The sequence below is a fragment of the Equus caballus genome, chromosome 3 (genome assembly GCF_041296265.1).
Source record: "Equus caballus isolate H_3958 breed thoroughbred chromosome 3, TB-T2T, whole genome shotgun sequence".
Lineage (NCBI taxonomy): Eukaryota > Metazoa > Chordata > Mammalia > Perissodactyla > Equidae > Equus > Equus caballus.
In genome coordinates, this window is record NC_091686.1 from 56,387,774 (window position 1) to 56,407,182 (window position 19,409).

The window sequence follows — 19,409 nt, forward strand, 5'->3', positions numbered from 1 at the left end:
AAACCAAAGTTACAGAAATACTATCTTTTACATTAATAACTATTCTTTAAATGTATTAGTCTTTTAAATCATGTAGAAAACAAAGTGCAGTTACAAACCATTGTTACAATCATACCAGCTTTTGTACAATAATGCTAGCTTTTGATCCTGCGTATTTACTATTACTGAGATCTTTATTTCTCCATGTGGCTTTGAGTAACTGTCTAGTGTTCTTTCATTTCACTTAGTAGGACTTCATTGAGTATTTCCTGCAGGCCAGGTCTAGTGGTCACGAACTCCCTCAGCTTTTGTTTATGATTCTCTCTTTATCTTTGGCTTTTGAAAGTTTGATTATAATGTGTCTCAATGTGGGTCTCTTTGAGTTTATCTTTCTTGGTGCTTCTTGCATGTTTATGTTCATGTCTTTTCATCATATTTGGGAAGTTTTCAGCCATTATTTCTTCAAAGGCTCTCTCTGCCTTATCCTTTTAGGATACCCCACAATGCATGTGTTGGTCTATTCAGTGGTGTCTCACAGGTTCCTTAGGCTCTGTTTGTGATTCTTTTGTCTTTTCTTTCTGTTCCTCAGCCTCAATAATTTCCATTGTCCTGTCTTCAAGTTTACCAACTCTTTCTTCTGCCTGCTTAAATCTGCCTTTGAATGCCTCTAGTGAATCTTTTTTTTTTGAGGAAGATTAGCCCTGAGCTAACTACTGCCAATCCTCGTCTTTTTGCTGAGGAAGCCTGGCCCTGAGCTAACATCGTGCCCATCTTCCTCTACTTTCTATGTGGGATGCCTACCACAGCATGGCATGCCCAGTGGTGCCATGTCTACACCCAGGATCCGAACCAGCGAACCCTGGGCCCCCGAGAAACAGAGCCTGTGCGCTTAACCACTGCGCCACCGGGCAACCCGTCTAGTGAATCTTCCATTTCAGTTATTGTCCTTTTCAGTTCAAGGATCTGTTTTTGGTTCCTTTTTAGGTTTGCTGTTTCTTTATTGATAGTTCCATTTTGTTCACACAGATGACTTTCTCCACATCTTCCTTTAGTTCTTTGAGCACCTTTAAGACAGATGTTTTAAAGTCTTTATCTAGTATAAATTGCATTAGTTCTTTTCAGGGACAGTTTCTCTTATTTTTTCCCTTGAATGGGCCATACTTTTCTGTTTCTTTGTATGCCTTGTGATCTCTTTGTTGAACATTGGACATTTGAATCTAGTAATATGGTAACTCTGGAAATCAGATTCTCCCTCTTCTTAAGGTATCCTGTTGTTTGTTATTGTTTTTGTTTTAATTTGATTGTTGTAGGCTGTTTCTATGCTGAAGATCAGCCTGAGGTGTAAACTTAAGGTCTTCTTGGATCTTTCCTGAGCCTTTCCCCGGGCTTGCACAGTCACTTTAATTTTCCTTGTATGTGCAGTTGTTTTTTAATGTCTTGGTCTTTAATGACTCGCTCTCCAAAGGGGAAAAAGCAAAACATGAAGGAGGTAAAGGGCACCAGCCTTTTAAATCCTCTGGAAGTCACTTCAGCTGAGAGTGAAGTGAGGGAGGGACTTGCAACAGTGGGGAGACATGCAACAACAGTGGCGTCCCACTTCTTTGCACCTGTGTGATCAGAAACGGTAGTCGGCAGTCAGAGCAGAGATCTCTGATATTTGGAGGACAGGGTCCTTTTGCTCACGGTGGCTCCTGCAAACTGTGTGCAAGCTGCGCCAGGAGCATGTGCCCAGCTGCTTGTCACATAGCTGGCGGTGTGGGATGGGCAGCTGCTACTGTCCTAACAGCTGAAATTGACCAAAATTAACCTTAATTTACCATCCAAGTCTTCTCCCGGAAGTTTCAAGCCTGCAGCAGATTCCAGAGTTCCAAAATGGTTACATCAGACAGATTCTGCTGGTGCAAGTGTTGTCCAGGCAGGGAGACAGATTCCTGGTGCTTCCTGCTCTGCCATCTTCCCAGAGTTTTCAGATTACATTTTAAAGGAGTTCCTTCACCAATATAAAATAATTGGCTGAGGTAACTTATGTGACATTTAGCATAAAAACTGCAAAGTTCCTTGTTCTTTGTGCAAGAATGATTTATATGGTCATTTTACATATATAATATTGGTAAACTATAATTACTCATGATAGCTTTTTTTTCTTTTGGTTTGTTTCTGTGTGTGTTTTGTTGTTGATTTTTTAATTTCAGCAAACTGGACAAAGGCACTTGCGTGGGTTTTGAAAAATGTCTGAAGTTTAGTGGGCTCCATCCACCTTCTGCCTTCTCCCCACCCTTTACAAAAGAATAAATGGGATGTTCGAGAAGAGAGCTGTATTAAAAGAAGAGCGTTGCAAATGGCTTCAGAATCTATGAATGCAAAACAAGCCAGGAATCACTTCACAAAGGGGAAAAAGCAACAGCAGCAACAAGTGAAGAACAAATCTTCAGTTAGTGATGGTGCTGGAGAAGACTCCTTTATCTTTGAAGCAAATGAAGCTTGGAAAGACTTTCACAGTTCGCTTCTGCGGTTTTATGAAAATGGAGAACTCTGTGATGTCACACTAAAGGTGAGACTGTCTTTTTTTACTTTTATCAACCTCGTCAGTGTGTTGTGAAAATGAGGGTTTCTGTAACCACATAAGGCAATTTTTGGTGCTGTAGTTATTTGTTATAGTCAGAATGATTTTCGTCTCAGTCCTCTTTTATTGAAAGGGAAGGGGCACAAGGGAGGATAAATAAAGGGAGATTAGTATAAGATTAAACTGTTCTGCTAATTAAATATTGATACTCATTGTTTCTTAGTTAATTTAACTTCTGAGAATTTGGAACCCTAAAACAAGTAGTTATTATTAGCGAAATTAATAAATTGCTGTTGACAGATAAGCTTTTAACTTGTGGATTTAAAAGCCGTGATGGATTCTCTTACTCTTGCGTTGGTGAGAAGTCAGGAATTCCTGGTTGCTTCCCTGGCTGCACTGGTGTTTCACTGTCTGCTCCTGTTCTGGTAATTTAATCTCCACTTCAAGAGTGCCACCTGTTAAGTGAAATTGTTGATCTATACCTGATAGTGAAGTAGAGTCTGTTTAGACTTGGGTGAAAAGTCTTTCGTAAGTCTGTGGTCTGTAAGACCATGCTGTTCTGCTACAAAAGACAATTTTAATAAAATTGGAAAAGTGATAAAGTAGTATGGAAGAGCCTGTGTTCTAGTTGTTTTTCATTACTTGTTTAGAGTACTTTCTTCTTATTCTTATCTCTCAGTGTAATGTTAAAATTTTTGGTGATTCATATGCATCCATGCAGCATTTTCCACATGAGATTTGCCACTTCTGGATCTCTTAGATTTTGCTTTATGCTCCTAATCAGACAGGTTCTTAGAGCTCACAGTCATGGAGAATGAGGGCATACGTGGAGATTCAGATCAGGGACACTCAATAAAAGTCCAGAAACTGAAAGCATAAACTTTGAGTTTCAGGCCTGGAATGTCCAGGAGTATAGTGTTGCACTGTAAACAAATGACCTGTATTCTCTTTGCTTATACTCTTGGTGTCCTTACATATTTCTAGGTATTAAGAAGAAAACCATTAGATAATTCTACCAGCTCTGTGTGAAATTTAGCCGTGTATATATTTTAATGAAGGAACACTTAAACTCTTTGATCTGTATGGTATGCTATATTTACTCTCATGCCATTATTCTAATTTTCAGCCCTAGTGTGAAATTCAGTGACCCACACTGGCTGTGGCAAAGCTAAAAAATGCAAAATAGATTGTTTGAACTTAATCAATTACCAATTCAGCCTATCAGTGTCTGCATGGAAAAGGAATAGAATATTATTGATTTTTATAAATTTTATAATTTGATTTTAGAATAATTTTTACAAGCTGCTGCATGTAAACTTTCTTAAGTGAAAAATAAGGATACAGCCGTCTCAGGGCAAGTGATAACTAAACTTGTAAGTTTCCTTTGTTTATTGAGTAGCTTCAGCAATAGGTTGAAATGAAAGCTTTAGAGGAATCTGGTGGAAGACTAAAAATACTGTGTTTGAAACAGGGATACAGGTCATTTAGGAATGAGAAATCACACTAGTTTGAAGGGACTTGCAGTTTTATTTCCTCAACTATAAAAGTACAAGGGTAAATTATGTTTTTGTGAGCAATAAGTGAATTGATGCATGTAAAGTCCTTATGACAGTCTTGGTACATAATAAATAATCAATAAATATCACTTATTAGGATCATTATGTATACTATTCTTGTCGTTCCAATGGTATCAGATAATTCTGCTATGGTATATTGTGTTCCTATTCGTTAGGAAGAATTACATCTTAATCTTTCAGCATGTCTGCTATTGGATTTGTTTCTTAATTTTAATTCAGCGTTTCTTCAACTTTCAGAATTTAGCTGTCACAGCACAACTAAACCAAATAGGATTATGGATAATTTATAACATTCTAATCAATATAAACTTCACTTTTTATATTCATATAACCTTGAGGATGATTCTTTGATATAAATTCATCTTTTCTTGGTGTGTTTCCTTTGATCATTATTGCTTTTAGCACAAAGATTTTAGAAAGGTAATTATCAAAATTTGTTTTATTTTTCATATATAAGACCACGACCCCATTTTTAAATTCCAAAGTGAGCACCTATATTAGAAACAGCAAATTAATTCATTTAGCAAATATTTACTAAGGTTTACCTCTAGTACATGGAGAGTATAAATAAATTTGCATAATATACTGTACTTGCCTTGAGGGAATTTAAAGTTTAGCCAGAGATAAGCACATACACAGCTAACTATAATATAATTTAATGATTGCCTTTTTTGTGAGTGTTTATGGAAGCAAAGGAGAGGATCTGTTAATTATGTCTGAGAGGTTATTGGAAAGGCAATTGGTTTCACATGGCAGATTATGTACAGCCATGTGCTGCACAACAGCATTTCAGTCAACGACAGACCACATATATGGTGGTGGTCCCATATATCCTAGGTGTGTAGTAGGCTGTACCATCTAAGTTTGTGTAAGTACACTATGATAGTCACACAACAAAATTGCCTAACGACACATTTTTCAGAACGTATCCCTGTTGTTAAGTGCCGCATGACTGTATTATGTTGAGATCATTTCAGGGAGTGGTAAAACTTGTCTGTGTACTATAATGTTTATTCATTAGTGAAAATATTTTTAGACAGTATATCCAGTAGCAGCTCTAAAATTATATGTGCGAGAAGCTGCTTAAGGGCAACAATTTGGTTGGGGAAAGGGGAGGGGGAAATTGTCTTGAAGGGGTGTTGCATACCACTAATAATGCTTAGATTGTACGTTATAGAGCAGCAAGAGTAGCATTTACAAAGATGCTGTTATTCATGCTTTATGCAGTTTCAGCAGATGTCACTGTCTTTATTAAAGATCATAGTTAATTTTACTTGAAGAAGTTAATAGAGGTTATTAGAGGTGGACACCCCTTACATCACCTGTCAATGCTGCCACTGAATAAGTTTATTCATATTATTTAGCTCTTTTTTTTTTTTGGAAGTGCATGTTCCTGTGATTTTTTTTTAAAAGCAAATATTTATAGGAATCTAATAAATATTTTCGAGACTCTAAGTCTTATAATTTTTTGCTGTCAAAACTTCCAGCTGACCAGGTAAAAGTAAGTGCTCTGAAAGATTGCAGGGGAACGAAACATGTGAACTACATTATAATATTATACTTCCCAGAGGTAGAAATGATAAAATTATTACCCTTATAAAATGTAACAGTTAACGCCTCACTGGAAAGCAGACATAATCTAATAAAAGAGAAATGATAAAGGACAAAGTGGTCCTGTATTTAACACTTAAGCATTCTATGTTAAGAAATCTAAGAAAATGATCACCTTTATTTTCTTCCATTCAACTAGTAAGTCAATATTTTGATTTTTTTAATGTTGCTCAAAAGAGGGGGTATTTAAATATTTTATCCCTAGATCCTTGTTTATTTGCCCCCCAAAATGCTCTCTAAGTTATTGTTTCCATTGTGCAGGGTTTTTAAAACAAATGTATGATTAGTTAAGATTGTATAACAGTGAATCTGGCTAGACATTGTGATGTGGTAATTCACTACAAGCCAAGACATTATCTTGAGTCTTATACATTTAACCCCTTCTTGACCTTGGCAGTAAAACACTTTTTGTCCTCACAAACTGATTAAAATTGGTAGATTATTGAAAAGAGTAGCTTACTGAGTTTAAAGGGCAAAATTACAAGGGATTAAACTGAGAAATTAGAATACAGTTTATAAATGTACATAAACGGAAACTTGTGTATATAGCGTTTTTTCCCCTCCAGTCTTTATTTCTGTTCCATTGTGTGTCTTCTGCACTTTTATTTCAGTATAGTTCTCAAACACTTAGCTTGAGTTACTAAGTGGCATAATTATAAACATTTCAATCTAATATACTTTAGTCTTTAATGATTTAAAAATTTTTTCAGCTGTGTTTGTAAATGATTTTTAAACAATTTCTGTTATTGGATTATACAATTAATACTTAGAAATGAAGTGAACCTATGTAAGAACAACTAGTTCATAAGAGTTCACAGAGTAGCCAATTTTTTTAGCCAGATTTTTAAACAGTATTAAAAATAGCTAAGAAGTAAAAAATGAATTAAAAAATTGTTCACTTATTAACATATTGAATATTTAAAACGTATTTATTGCTTTTGGAATTTTGATGAAGAGCGTTCTCAAATACTACTGGTGGATAGAAATGAGCTCACTGTTTTTCAGGGACAGTTTGACAGTGTGTGTCCAGAGCTATAAAATGCTTTTTTTGATTTCACTAATTCCGCTTTTCATATTTTATCTCAAGGAAATATTCTGGAATGCTGAAAAACTTTCTGCTCTAAGATACTGTTTGTATTTAAAATATGGAAAAGTTATCTAAAGCTGATATCACAATGGTTGAATAAACTGCGTTCCATCCGCTGTGCAGAAGAGCATACAGCCAATAAGCATGAAAGTTACGAAAGCATTCAGAAACTTAGGAAGAGATGGTGAGGTTTAGGACAATCTCAGTTAGGTTTCAAAATGCATAGAAAAAAAGTTAGAAGGAAATATACCAATAGATTGACAGCATTTGCTGAATTGTGAGTAAGGTTTTTTCCCTTTTATTTTTCTGTGCTTTCTTGATTCTACACACTGACTATGTATTTCAGTCAGGAGGAAAAAAGAAAACTCGGAAAGTAAGTGGCCTTTAATGGAAGAAATAGATGGGTTCATTTTGTAAGTCAGAACTGATGGTTGATGGAATTTTTAATGTTCTTTGTTTAGTTAATTTTTTTATGTCATTTTTAGTTCATTTTACCTCATAATTCAGCAGAAGATCATTTATTGTTTTCAGAGTTCTACTTAGTTCATCATATAGTTTTTCTGGCTGGACCTAAATGTGGCATCAGCAATAAAAGTTGAAGATGCGTGACTTCCCTCTGTGCCCCTCCTGTTCCTACATCCCGTGTTGAGTGAAGTGCTTTACCAGTCTAAAGCCTTTGTTTCATGTTATTTTGATCCCTATTGGCTAATCTATGGAAAATTACTCAAGGTTTTGAGGAGTGGTTTGTATTTCAATCTTTGTATTTTGATAAGGGATCATTTTATTGATGTTGATATTCTGCATTTTTTACTACTTCAGTTTAAGCTTGGCATGTTTTTTTCTGAGTATTTTTATTTATTCATATATTCACAGATCTAATAAAAAGGAATGTAAATTAGAAGATTCACTGTTATCAAAAACATAGTTAGTGTTTATGTAGTAGTCAGTTGTATAGTAATATCTAATATTTTGTAGTTTGTATATTTTTCACCCAATTTTAAAACACCTAGTCTTTAGACTTTGATTTCTTTTATTTCTAAATTTCTGATGAAATGTTTTTGGTAATAATTATTTTTACGTACCAGAGAATAAAAATGTAGAAATAAACTTTCATAAATATGAGACTATATAGTATCAAAGGAGAATTAATGCATAAAAAGCTAAATTTTTTGATGTTCCTATTTCATACATGTGTCTCAAAGTTAATTGGGTGTTTATTCTAAAAGGCTACATAGAGGTATGATTGTGTGTATATATTTATTAAATATCCACATTTTGGTTTATTTGAATCAAGAAATTAAAATAGCTTTATACAGAGACAGAGCCTTCTTACAAACCACATGAAAATAACTTGCAAACCATTGATTTCTATGGCTTAGATGAGAAGACAGTGTTAAAATAATGTTTATCTGGAAATTGTAGAGCCCTATTTTATATTACTATTATGTAATAGTATTGGCAAGTAATTGAGCAGGTTTATGTCTTCTTTCAAGATTTACAAATATTTGCATAGACATGTCCAAACATGCATGCACAGACAGTCCAAAAAAGGATATTTTTAGGCTGTTTTTAAAAAGTTCAATATCAGATTTCAGATCCCATTTTAAGGCTGAAGTATATTTGAAAACATGCCAAGCTTCCTGCTTTAGTCTTAGGTTACAACTTGAGTCTCAACAGAATCTAAGTCCTGCCTTGTGAATTCTTTGAAAAATTAAATATAGTATAACCAACAGAAATCACCATCTTGTACTTATTGAAATAAATGATATTGTTTATATTAGTGGAAAAAAGTTGGGTGAGGTGCATTTATAAGCAGAACCATTTATACATTGTAACACTCTTCAGGCATTTTCCTTTAGAAGTTCTTAAGTTAAAAATAGTTCCCAAATAGTGAGACACGACTATAAATGTATTATATAATCAAAATGCTACAGGAAAATTGTTAAAACACTACTATCCTTTAACTTGTACTCATTGATTATTTAATGTAAAGTGCTGGGAAAACTGGATAACTACTATGTTAAAAGAAGATATCTGTCTACTCAGTATCAAAAACTTCCAGATGGAAATAAAGATTTAAGTGTAAAACATAAAACCATGCAAGTACTAGAAAAAATACCTGAAGTAAATATTTATGGAATATTAAATAATTCCCATTTCAAGCATAACACTTAATGTAGAAATCATTAAAAAAGGATTGATTTGATTATATAAAAATCCATAAGGGGTGAATAAAATTTAAAAGCACAGTATAAAATAGGGAAAAGTTTGAAATATATATATGACAAATGGCTAATACTCTAAATATATGGAAGAGTTCTCACAAATAAATAAGAAAAAATCATAGAAAAAAGTTCATAGGAGAAATACAAATAGCCCATAATTTATGAATGGTTCAAATCATATTAGTAAAAGAAAGATAAACTAAAACAATGAGCTAATATCTTCATTCGTCAAATTGGCAAATTTCTTAACAAGTTAACACTCAGAATATGGCACAAATATTGTAGGTAGATCAGAAATGGACAGTTTAGCAGCCTGCATCCAAATTGTAACCATCCTTTGAAGCAACATGTCTATTTTTAAGAATTTATCTGTAGGAAATAATAGAGAATGTGAACAATGGTTCAGTTACAACGAAGTTTACTACTGTGTCATTTGTAATGGCAAACTAATTTTTCAATCTAATTTTTCAACCATTAAGGTTTTGAGATTTCAGTGTTTTTCATTACTTTCATATAGAATATATCATTTCAAAATAATTTAAATAGGAAATGGAAAAACCCTCAGTTAAGCTCATAGTAAATATTAGTAAATACTGATTTTATTTACTCTGCTTCAATTTTGTCACTGATAAATTGTGGATAATAATAGTACCTACTCATAGGGGCAGTGGGACCATTAAATGAATTAATTTGTGAAAAACACTTAGAATAGTTCCTGACATGGTCACTGTGGTTAACAATACTGTAGTTATATTTGGAAGTTGCTAAGAGAGTAGATCTTAAAAGTTCTCATCTCAAGGAAAGAAAAAAAATGTGTAATTATGTGAGGTGATGGATATTGACTAAACTTATTGTAGTAATTGTTTCACAATATATACATATATCAAATTATTATGTTATATACATTAAACTTATACAATGATATATGTCAATTATATCAATAAAACCGGAAGAAAATTTTTTAAAAAGAGGCAGAAGAAAGGACTCATGGACCCAAAAGAATAGTAAAAGACACATAGTAAGTGCTTAGATGATATTTGCTGCTATTCTCATTAATTCACAAAATGCTTCTGAAATATGAGATAATATAGAAAAAAAACATAGATTTACTATCTATACATTATAGAAAAATGTATCAAGGATAAGTGGCTAATTTGGAAGAAGCAAATTGCTTGACATTAAGAAATTGCCCTAAATTGAAAATAAGTGACCTAAGGATTACATTGTTGAAACAAATACACCAAATTTGTCTGGAGTTTTTGTCCCTGCTCCAATACATGCTCGATGCTGATCTAAAACTGATTTTGATATTAAGCTGAGTCTCTCTTTCTTTGTTCTGAACAGGTTGGCTCAAAGCTAATCTCCTGTCACAAACTGGTGTTGGCATGTGTTATTCCCTACTTCAGAGCTATGTTTCTCTCTGAAATGGCTGAAGCCAAGCAAACACTCATTGAAATCAGAGATTTTGATGGTGACGCAATAGAAGACTTGGTAAAGTTTGTCTATTCTTCACGGCTCACTTTGACTGTGGACAACGTCCAGCCTCTCTTGTATGCAGCCTGTATTCTACAGGTTGAACTGGTGGCCAGAGCTTGTTGTGAATATATGAAGTTACATTTTCATCCCTCCAATTGCCTGGCAGTAAGAGCCTTTGCAGAAAGTCACAATCGAATAGACTTAATGGACATGGCGGATCAGTATGCCTGTGAGCATTTTACTGAAGTAGTGGAGTGTGAAGACTTTGTAAGTGTGTCACCCCAGCATCTCCATAAGCTTCTGTCGTCTAGTGATCTAAATATTGAGAATGAAAAGCAGGTCTATAGTGCAGCCATCAAGTGGCTTCTTGCCAATCCTCAGCATCATTCCAAATGGTTGGATGAAACACTTGCACAGGTAGGGACTGAAATAAGATTGTGTGTAGAAATGAAATGATATGGAAGCAAATCAGCATGCTTCATTTATCATGAGAAGTGTAGATTATCCATTGATGTAATACCGTGTGAAAATGGCTTGATTCTTACTTCCCTGTTTACTCACTATACTATTTAAGGGTAAGTCTGAATTTGTTAACGTTTGAATTACAAATATCATTCTCTGCTTTTTAACCTGAATGTTTAAAATATCCCTTTGAGGTAGTAATAATGAGTGTTTTATTTACACAAATAGAAAATGGTTCTGAGGAAACAAGTCTAAATTAATTTTTAACTATTGTTTTATAATGACGTTTCTAAACTTTACTGAATTAGTTTGCTAATGAGAGTACATTTATTACGCATATAGATTTATTCTGGATAGAACTGTAAGACATCACTTTCCATTTTCTTCCCTCACCACAGTTTTACCTTTATAACCTCAGAAATATGTCTCTTTTTTTTTTCTGGATTTTTTTTTTTGCTTGAGATTATGATAGTTTACAACCTTGTGAAATTTCAGTTGTACATTATTGTTTGTCAGTCATGTTGTAGGTGCACCACTTCAGCCTTTGTGCCCACCCCCAACCCCCACCTCCTTTCCCCTGGTAACCACTAATCTGTTCTCTCTGTCTACATGTTTAACTTCCACATATGAGTGGAGTCGTACAGAGATTGTCTTTCTCTATTTGGCTTATTTCACTTAACATAATATTCTCAAGGTCCATCCATGTTGTTGTGAATGGGACAATTTTATCCTTGTTTATGGCTGATTAGTATTCCATTGTATATATCTACCATGTCTTCTTTATCCAATCATCAGTTGATGGGCACTTAGGTTGCTTCCACATCTTGGCTGTTGTAAATAATGCTGCAATGAACATAGGGGTGCGTGGGACTTCTGGAATTGCTGATTTCATGTTCTTTGGATAGATACCCAGTAGTGGGATGGCTGGGTCATGTGGTATTTCTATTTTTAATTTTTTGAGAACTCTCCATACTGTTTTCCATAGTGGCTGCACCAGTTGGCATTCCCACCAGCAGTGGATGAGGGTTCCTTTTTCTCCGCAACCTCTCCAACATTTGTTACTTTTTTGTTTTGGTTATTTTTGCCATTCTAACAGGTGTAAGGTGATATCTTAGTGTAGTTTTGATTTGCATTTCCCTGATGATCAGTGATGATGAGCATCTTTTCACATGTCTATTGGCTATCCGTATATCTTCTTTGGAAAAATGTCTGTTCATGTCCCCTGCCCATTTTTTGAATGGGTTGTTCGATTTTCTGTTGTTCAGTTGTGTGAGTTGTTTATATAGTATGGAGATTAACCCTTTGTCAGATATATGACTTGCAAATATTTTTTCCCAGTTAGTGGGTTGTTTTTTTGTTTCAATCCTGTTGTCTCTTGCCTTGAAGAAGCTCTTTAGTCTGATGAAGTCCCATTTGTTTATTCTTTCTATTGTTTCCCTTGTCTGAGAAGACATGGTGTCCGAAAAGGTCCTTTTGATACTGATGTCAAAGAGTGTGCTGCCTATATTTTCTTCTAGAAGTCTTACGGTTTCAGGTCTTACCTTTAGGTCTTTGACCTATTTTGAGTTTATTTTCGTGAGTGGTGAAAAAGAATGGTCAATTTTCATTCTTTTACATGTGGCTTTCCAGTTTTCCCAGCACCATTTGTTGAAGAGACTTTCTTTTCTCCATTGTATGCCCTCAGCTCCTTTGTCGAAGATTAGCTGTCCATAGATGTGTGATTTTATTTCTGGGCTTTCAGTTCTACTCCATTGATCTGTGTGTCTGTTTTTGTATCAGTACCATGCTGTTTTGATTACTGTAGCTTTGTAGTATATTTTGAAGTCAGGGATTGTGATACCTCCAGCTTCATTCTTTTTTCTCAGGATTGCTTTAGTGATCCAGGGTCTTTTGTTGCCCTGTATGAATTTTAGGATTCTTTGTTCTATTTCTGTAAAGAATGTCATTGGGATTCTGATTGGGATGGTGTTGAATCTATAGATTGCTTTAGGTAGTATGGACATTTTAACTATGTTTATTCTTCCAATCCATGTGCATGGAATGTTCTTCCGTCCTTTATATTGTCATCAATTTCTTTCAGGAAAGTCTTGTAGTTTTCGTTGTATAGGTCTGTCACTTCCTTGCTTAAATTTACCCCAAGGTATTTTATCCTTTTTGTTGCAATTGTGAATGGTATTGTGTTCTTGAGTTCTTTTTCTGTTAGTTCATTATTAGAGTATAGAAATGCTACTGATTTATGTCAGTTGATTTTATACCCTGAAACTTTGCTGTAGCTGTTATTTCTAATAGTTTTTCAGTGGATTCTTTGGGATTTCTTTTATATATAAGATCTTGTCATCTGCAAATAGCGAGAGTTTCACTTCTTCAGTGCCTGTTTGGATTTTGGAATATGTCTCTTTTTAAGTTATTTGTTTACTTTTACTGTCAATAGGGGTTACTTGGTTATGGAGATAATAAGTGAGCCTCAGAATTACTTTGAAAATAAGTTTGTGAACAAAAATGAATAAAAAGTTTCATTATCTTGCAGCTATATCTTACTTGTGTATGTGTGTGTGTTTAGCTCAAAATCATATTACCTGGTTTGATTGTCCCTTTAATCCACTAGAAAATCAACACATCTTTAAGAGAAGAAAGAGGGGCTACATCTCTGAGTTAGTATATGACCTTCCAAGATAATTGATTTGAAGAAAACAGCAGCTGTTTGCTTCAGATATGAATGTTTGCGTGTTTAAGTAAGAAATAAATCACATTTCCATATGTTCAGTCTTAGCTTTAAAAGGGAAAAGAGCAAAACACAGCAATTTTGCTTTCATTGTGCCTTTTCTTTAGCAGTAAGGGGCCTGTGATTATGACAGTACCACTTTTGGAAGTGAATAAGTAACTTGAATAAAGACAATTAAATTATTTTATCCAGTCTACTTAAATCTATATTTAAAAGAGGAGGATATATTTAACATATAATCTGATTTTATTAGTGCAGACCAGTACTGGAAATCGCTTTAGAACTTGGCACAGTAAGCTTCATTCACATGTTAGAAAGGCTTTATGAAATAAATGAGTTTTAAACAGGGAACATACTGCAGTAGAAGTAGAGAATGAGCTATCCTATTCCAATTTAAATTTCCTTTCTGCCAACTATTCATGATCGTAGGTTCGTTTGCCCCTCTTGCCAGTTGATTTTCTTATGGGTGTTGTGGCAAAAGAACAGATTGTCAAGCAAAATCTAAAATGTAGAGACTTATTGGATGAAGCAAGAAATTACCACCTTCACTTGAGCAGCAGAGCAGTACCTGACTTTGAATACTCCATTCGGACTACTCCAAGGAAGCATACTGCTGGTAATTAAATTACTCATTTTATCAACTCTGCCAGAAGGATCTTTGTTATATTTGAGAGTTGGTTATGCATGCTCAAACTTAATTGTAAAATGATTCGTATCTGATTGTCTTAAAGTAATAATTGGCAAATAAGGTCATATATGAAATCTTACTGTACGTGATTCAGATAGTTTTACCAATAAGCCAGCTTCTTTTTTTTTGCTGAGGAAGATTAGCCCTGAGCTAACATCTCTGCCAGTCTTCCTCTTTTTGCTTGAGGAAGACTAGCCCTGAGCTAACATCTCTGCCACTCTCCCTCCACTTTATATGTGGGTTGCCATCACAGCATGGCTGACGAGTGGTGTAGGTATGCGCCCAGGATATGAACCCATGAACCCCGGGCTGCTGAAGTGGAGCACGCCAAATTTAATCACTGTGCCACAGGGCTGGCCCCAAGCCAAGTCTTTAAAAAGCCATAACAAATCCTCTATACTTTGAAGAGCCTGCTGAAATATCTCTTCTTCTGAAGTCTTCCTGATTCTCCTAGGCAGAATTAGTTTCTCTGTCATTTGTGCCTTTAGAGCACTTTGTTTGTACTGGTTTTATTTTACTATGTTGCACTGAAATTTGTTTATTTGACATGTTTCCGGGCCTTTCAAAGACAAGTTAAGTATCTTATTTCAGTTTGTATCTCTAGTGCAAAGCATGGAGCTTGACACACACTACCTGTTTAAATATTTGTTTTTGCATTTTATCAAATAAAAAGAAAGGCACTAAATATATCTAACATTTGTATAACAGATCATATTGGACTTTTAGAATCTAAAGCTCTTATATGTGAGGAGGCATGCAGTTTTGCCAGTATTTGCCAGAATTTTCAGACTTTATATTTTCCCAAGAAAATACTTCATGTTACTTATGTTACTCTTTATAAATATAAAGAATGTATTTGAGGAATGAGGGAAAAGAAGTGAGGTCCAGGAATTCAGGAATCAGTTCTCTGGACAGAGACTTCCTTTGCGTTTGCTGCTACCTAATAAAGTTGTCAAAGAAAGGGATCTGCCGAACAGCCTCCCAACAGCAGCAAAGACGATGCTTGATTACAGTAGTGGGGTTTTAATCTAGGGTCATATAAAGAAAGTTTGAATGTTGAGAAGGAGTTCTCATAAATAATTAGCGTAACAAGGGAAGGACTGCTGATTTATTTTCCTTTTTTCATAGGTTGATTTCAAGAACTAACTTTTTTTGAAGTGTCGGTTTTTTACATTTCTGAATTCTGTTTCAGGAAGTCAAAGTATTTAATGAAATTCTTCTTCAGATTCAGATTTGGAACCAGACAGCATCTTGACTGTCTAGACCCTCATGCACATGGTCTCTTAAACGATTGCAAGAACTTGATGAAGTAGATTTCAGTGAAGGATTCGATTCTCGTTATGAGATAAACAGTGTGATTCCATTTGATGGATGAAGAGACTAAGAACTGGAGAGGGTGAAACTGTGCCCGAGGCCACAGGGAGAAATAGCAGAGAAAGGATTTGCAGCCTGATCTTTTTACTTCATTTTTAGTTTTTGTCTCTTCCATGTCATGTTTCTATGTGACCTATATAGCTGAATTACTAGTTTCCATCTAAAGAAAATCTAATCAGTGATTGGGATTACATTCTGGGATTAAAATCCCAGCTGTGCCATTAAACATTTGTAGTTTGGGGGCAATTTCTTAATCCTCGAAGGCCTCAGTTTATTTATAAACAATTTTGACTGCATGGTCTTTTAAGTTTCTTGCACCTGTAGATTTCTCTGACTTAAAATATTGGATTAGTTGGAAAAGATAGCACAAGCGGTTCTGGTCATTCATTTGTGTAATCATTCAGCAAACCTTTATTAATTGCCTACCATGTGCCAGGTTCTGGGTTAGGAATTAGAAGTGCAAATGAGAATATAGCCAGACCTATTTTGAGAGAACTTGCAGTCTGATCTGGGAAAATAGACATGTGGATGAATAAATGCAATAATGTATTATAGGTACTTTGATATAATCACAAGGTATAGTGGGAAGCACAACGAAAAGAGTGGTTATTTTGACCTTGAAAGGGTCAGAAAAGGTTTTATAGAGAAAGTAAACCTCAGTCTTAGTTTTGAGTGAAAAATGAATATTTAGGGGCCGGCCTGTGGCCAAGTGGTTAAGTTCGCACGCTCTGCTTTGGCCGCCTGGGGTTTCGCCACTTCAGATCCTGGGCACGGACATGGCACTGCTCATCAGGCCATGCTGAGGCGGCGTCCCACATAGCACAACTAGAAGGACCCACAACTAAAAATATACAACTGTGTACTAGGGGGCTTTGAGGAGGAGGAGGAGAAAAAGAAGAAAAAAAAAGAAGATTGGCGACAGATGTTAGCTCAGGTGTCAATCTTTAAAACAAAAAAGAATGGTCTTCTAGGTGCCTGTTAGGGAAGGGGGTATTCAGTTCATTGTACATTTATTGAGTGCCTAGTACATGCCAGGCACCGTGCTAGTCCTTATTAGCACATAAATGCTTAACACACGGTCTTAACCTAGTTTAGGCTCCAAAGACAGATATCAGCATAATCATTTCAGTATTATGTATTAAGTGAATGATAGTTACCAAAAGTTGCTATTGGAACATTGAGGATAAGCACCATATGCATGTTGTAGGTGCATGAAATTTAAGAGAAAGAGAGGGAGAAGATGAGGTGAGACACTGCAAAGCGTTCATGCTGTGCTGAGCCTTTATCTTGCAGGGCAGTGGTTCTCGTAGTGTGAAGGAAGGGTGGCCCCTGGACCAGCAGCAGCAGCACTCACTTGGGAACTTGTTAGAAATACAAATTCTTGGACCTACCCTAAATCTACTGAATCGGAAACTCGGGATCAGGCCCAGCAATCTGTGTTTATGCCCTCCGGGTGATTCTGAACTGCAGTAATGTTTTGATTTTTTTAAAAATTGTGGTAAAATATTTATAACATAAAAATTGCCATTTTAACCATTTTTAAGTATACAATTTAGTGGTATTCACTGAAGTTTTTAAGAACTACTAATGTAGGTAATGAAAAGCTGTTCAAAAAGCCTATAAATTAGATTACTCTGTTGACCATGTGAAAGCAAAAGGACTGCTAAGTGATAAGAGAGGGTGGGATTTTGCAGTAGTTGGGTAGTAGCTGATGAGGGCCTGAACTAAGGCAGTTGCAGTGGGAATCTCCAGGGGGAGGAAGGACCCCTTAGGGAAGGAGGAGCTTGTTTAGGTAGGCGAGGAATGGGGGGGTCCTTTTGAACACGTTGAGTTTGAGGTGCCCGTGGACATGTGGCTTAGAAATGTGGATTGGAAGGCGTTATGATACAGATGGAATTTAAAATAAAGGAATGGTCTTTCCTGTGTAATCATCAAGTATGTGAGAAGTAGGCTAAGGATGAAATGTGGAAGAGATAGGAAAGAGAGAAATGATCAGAGACAAAAGGAGACTTTGATATTATGCAAATCAAGAGAGTTAAGGAGTTTCCCAAAAAGTAGGGTGATCAACATGTCAAATGTTGTAGTTGTGTTCAGTAAGAAATTAATTTAAGAGTTTATCGGATTTTGTTAAGACCTTAGCAAGAGCAATGTTACAGAGTAGGTGAGGATCTAAATCATGTTATAAGGGGATGTTAGCAAGCACAGATAGCTGATACGTGCTATTCTTTGAGAAATTCAAATGAGGGGAAAAGAGAAAATTAGATTTCTAGTAACATAATGCCATTGAATGCTATGCAAATAACTCTTCTTTTTTTTCTGTTAGTATTTTGATTTCCAAAATAGTTTTTCTGTACTAATTTTAAAAACTTAGGGAACTGTGGTTTTCACCTCCAATTTGTGGCTTTACCTTTAGGTGTGCTGTTTTGTGTCGGTGGTCGAGGTGGATCTGGTGACCCGTTTCGCAGTATTGAATGCTATTCCATCAACAAAAACAGTTGGTTCTTTGGACCGGAAATGAATAGTCGCAGGCGACACGTGGGTGTAATCTCTGTGGAAGGTGGGTCCACTATTGTCTTAAATCACATTATGTGATCATAATGCTCTTTTTCAATTTTTGAACTTTGAGAATTTCTTTCTGTAAGAAAATTGCTAGATTATAAAATATGTTTCAGTATGTCAATAAAATATTTGGGTGGTGATTATTTACTTGCTTTGTGCCCATAGATGCTCAGTGTACAATCTCTTGCATGTACGTGCTTGACAGGAGGTGAGTATCAGGGAAAAGGGAATTAAAATAAAGAGTTAAAGTAAGCTATTTTGGGTTATATTTGCAAAAGAATCAACTAAAGAAAAATGTTTTTTCAGCCCAAATAATAAATATATATCACCTTTTTTTATACCCCTCTAATTATTATGATTATTGAAACAAGATTTTTTTTTACTGGTTACTGAAAATGAATTAATTGCAGAACCATGGATAAATTGTTAGAAGACTTTTAAAAAAATCACTTTTCTGATTATAAAAGTATAAATGCTTTTTTTTTGGAAAAATATGAAAACATATTTTAATAAAAAATAAAAATCTTCAAATACCCAGAAATAATCACAGTTAACATTTTGGTATGTCATGTTTCTAATTTTTCTGTGTATTATTATTATTTTTTTTTTTTTAAGATTTTATTTTTTCCTTTTTCTCCCCAAAGCCCCCCCAGTACATAGTTGTATATTCTTCGTTGTGGGTCCTTCTAGTTGTGGTATGTGGGACGCTGCCTCAGCGTGGTTTGATGAGCAGTGTCATGTCCGCGCCCAGGATTCGAACCAACGAAACACTGGGCCGCCTGCAGCGGAGCGCGCGAACTTAACCACTCGGCCACGGGGCCAGCCCCTCTGTGTATTATTTTTATTTATTTCATTTAGAAAAAGTTTGATCATACTGTATTAAGAGTTTTACATTTTCCTTATATGAGCATTTTTAAATTTTATTTAACATCTTTTGAAAACATGATTAGTGATTTCATCTAAGAGAGAAAAAGTTGAGAAGCCTAAGGGAGGGATGGTGGTGTCTGAGCATTTAAATACCTTCATGTAGCACAGCATGCTTCTGGCATTTGGTCAAGTAGAAGATTACGTTTATTTTCATTTGAT

General features: G+C 35.2%; 1 protein-coding gene across 2 annotated transcripts in view; it reads left to right on the forward strand.

Moving 5' to 3' along the window:
* The window catches only part of KLHL8 (kelch like family member 8), a 48,068-nt gene that overhangs the window by 14,613 nt on the left and 14,046 nt on the right, over positions 1-19,409 (forward strand). For both annotated transcript variants that reach the window (XM_070263451.1, XM_023637760.2), the window contains exons 2-5: positions 2,172-2,530; positions 10,387-10,935; positions 14,132-14,318; positions 18,178-18,321. In XM_070263451.1, coding sequence (XP_070119552.1) covers positions 2,318-2,530; positions 10,387-10,935; positions 14,132-14,318; positions 18,178-18,321 — 1,093 coding nt within the window. In that variant the 5' untranslated portion in view covers positions 2,172-2,317. The remainder of the gene's footprint in view (positions 1-2,171; positions 2,531-10,386; positions 10,936-14,131; positions 14,319-18,177; positions 18,322-19,409) is intronic.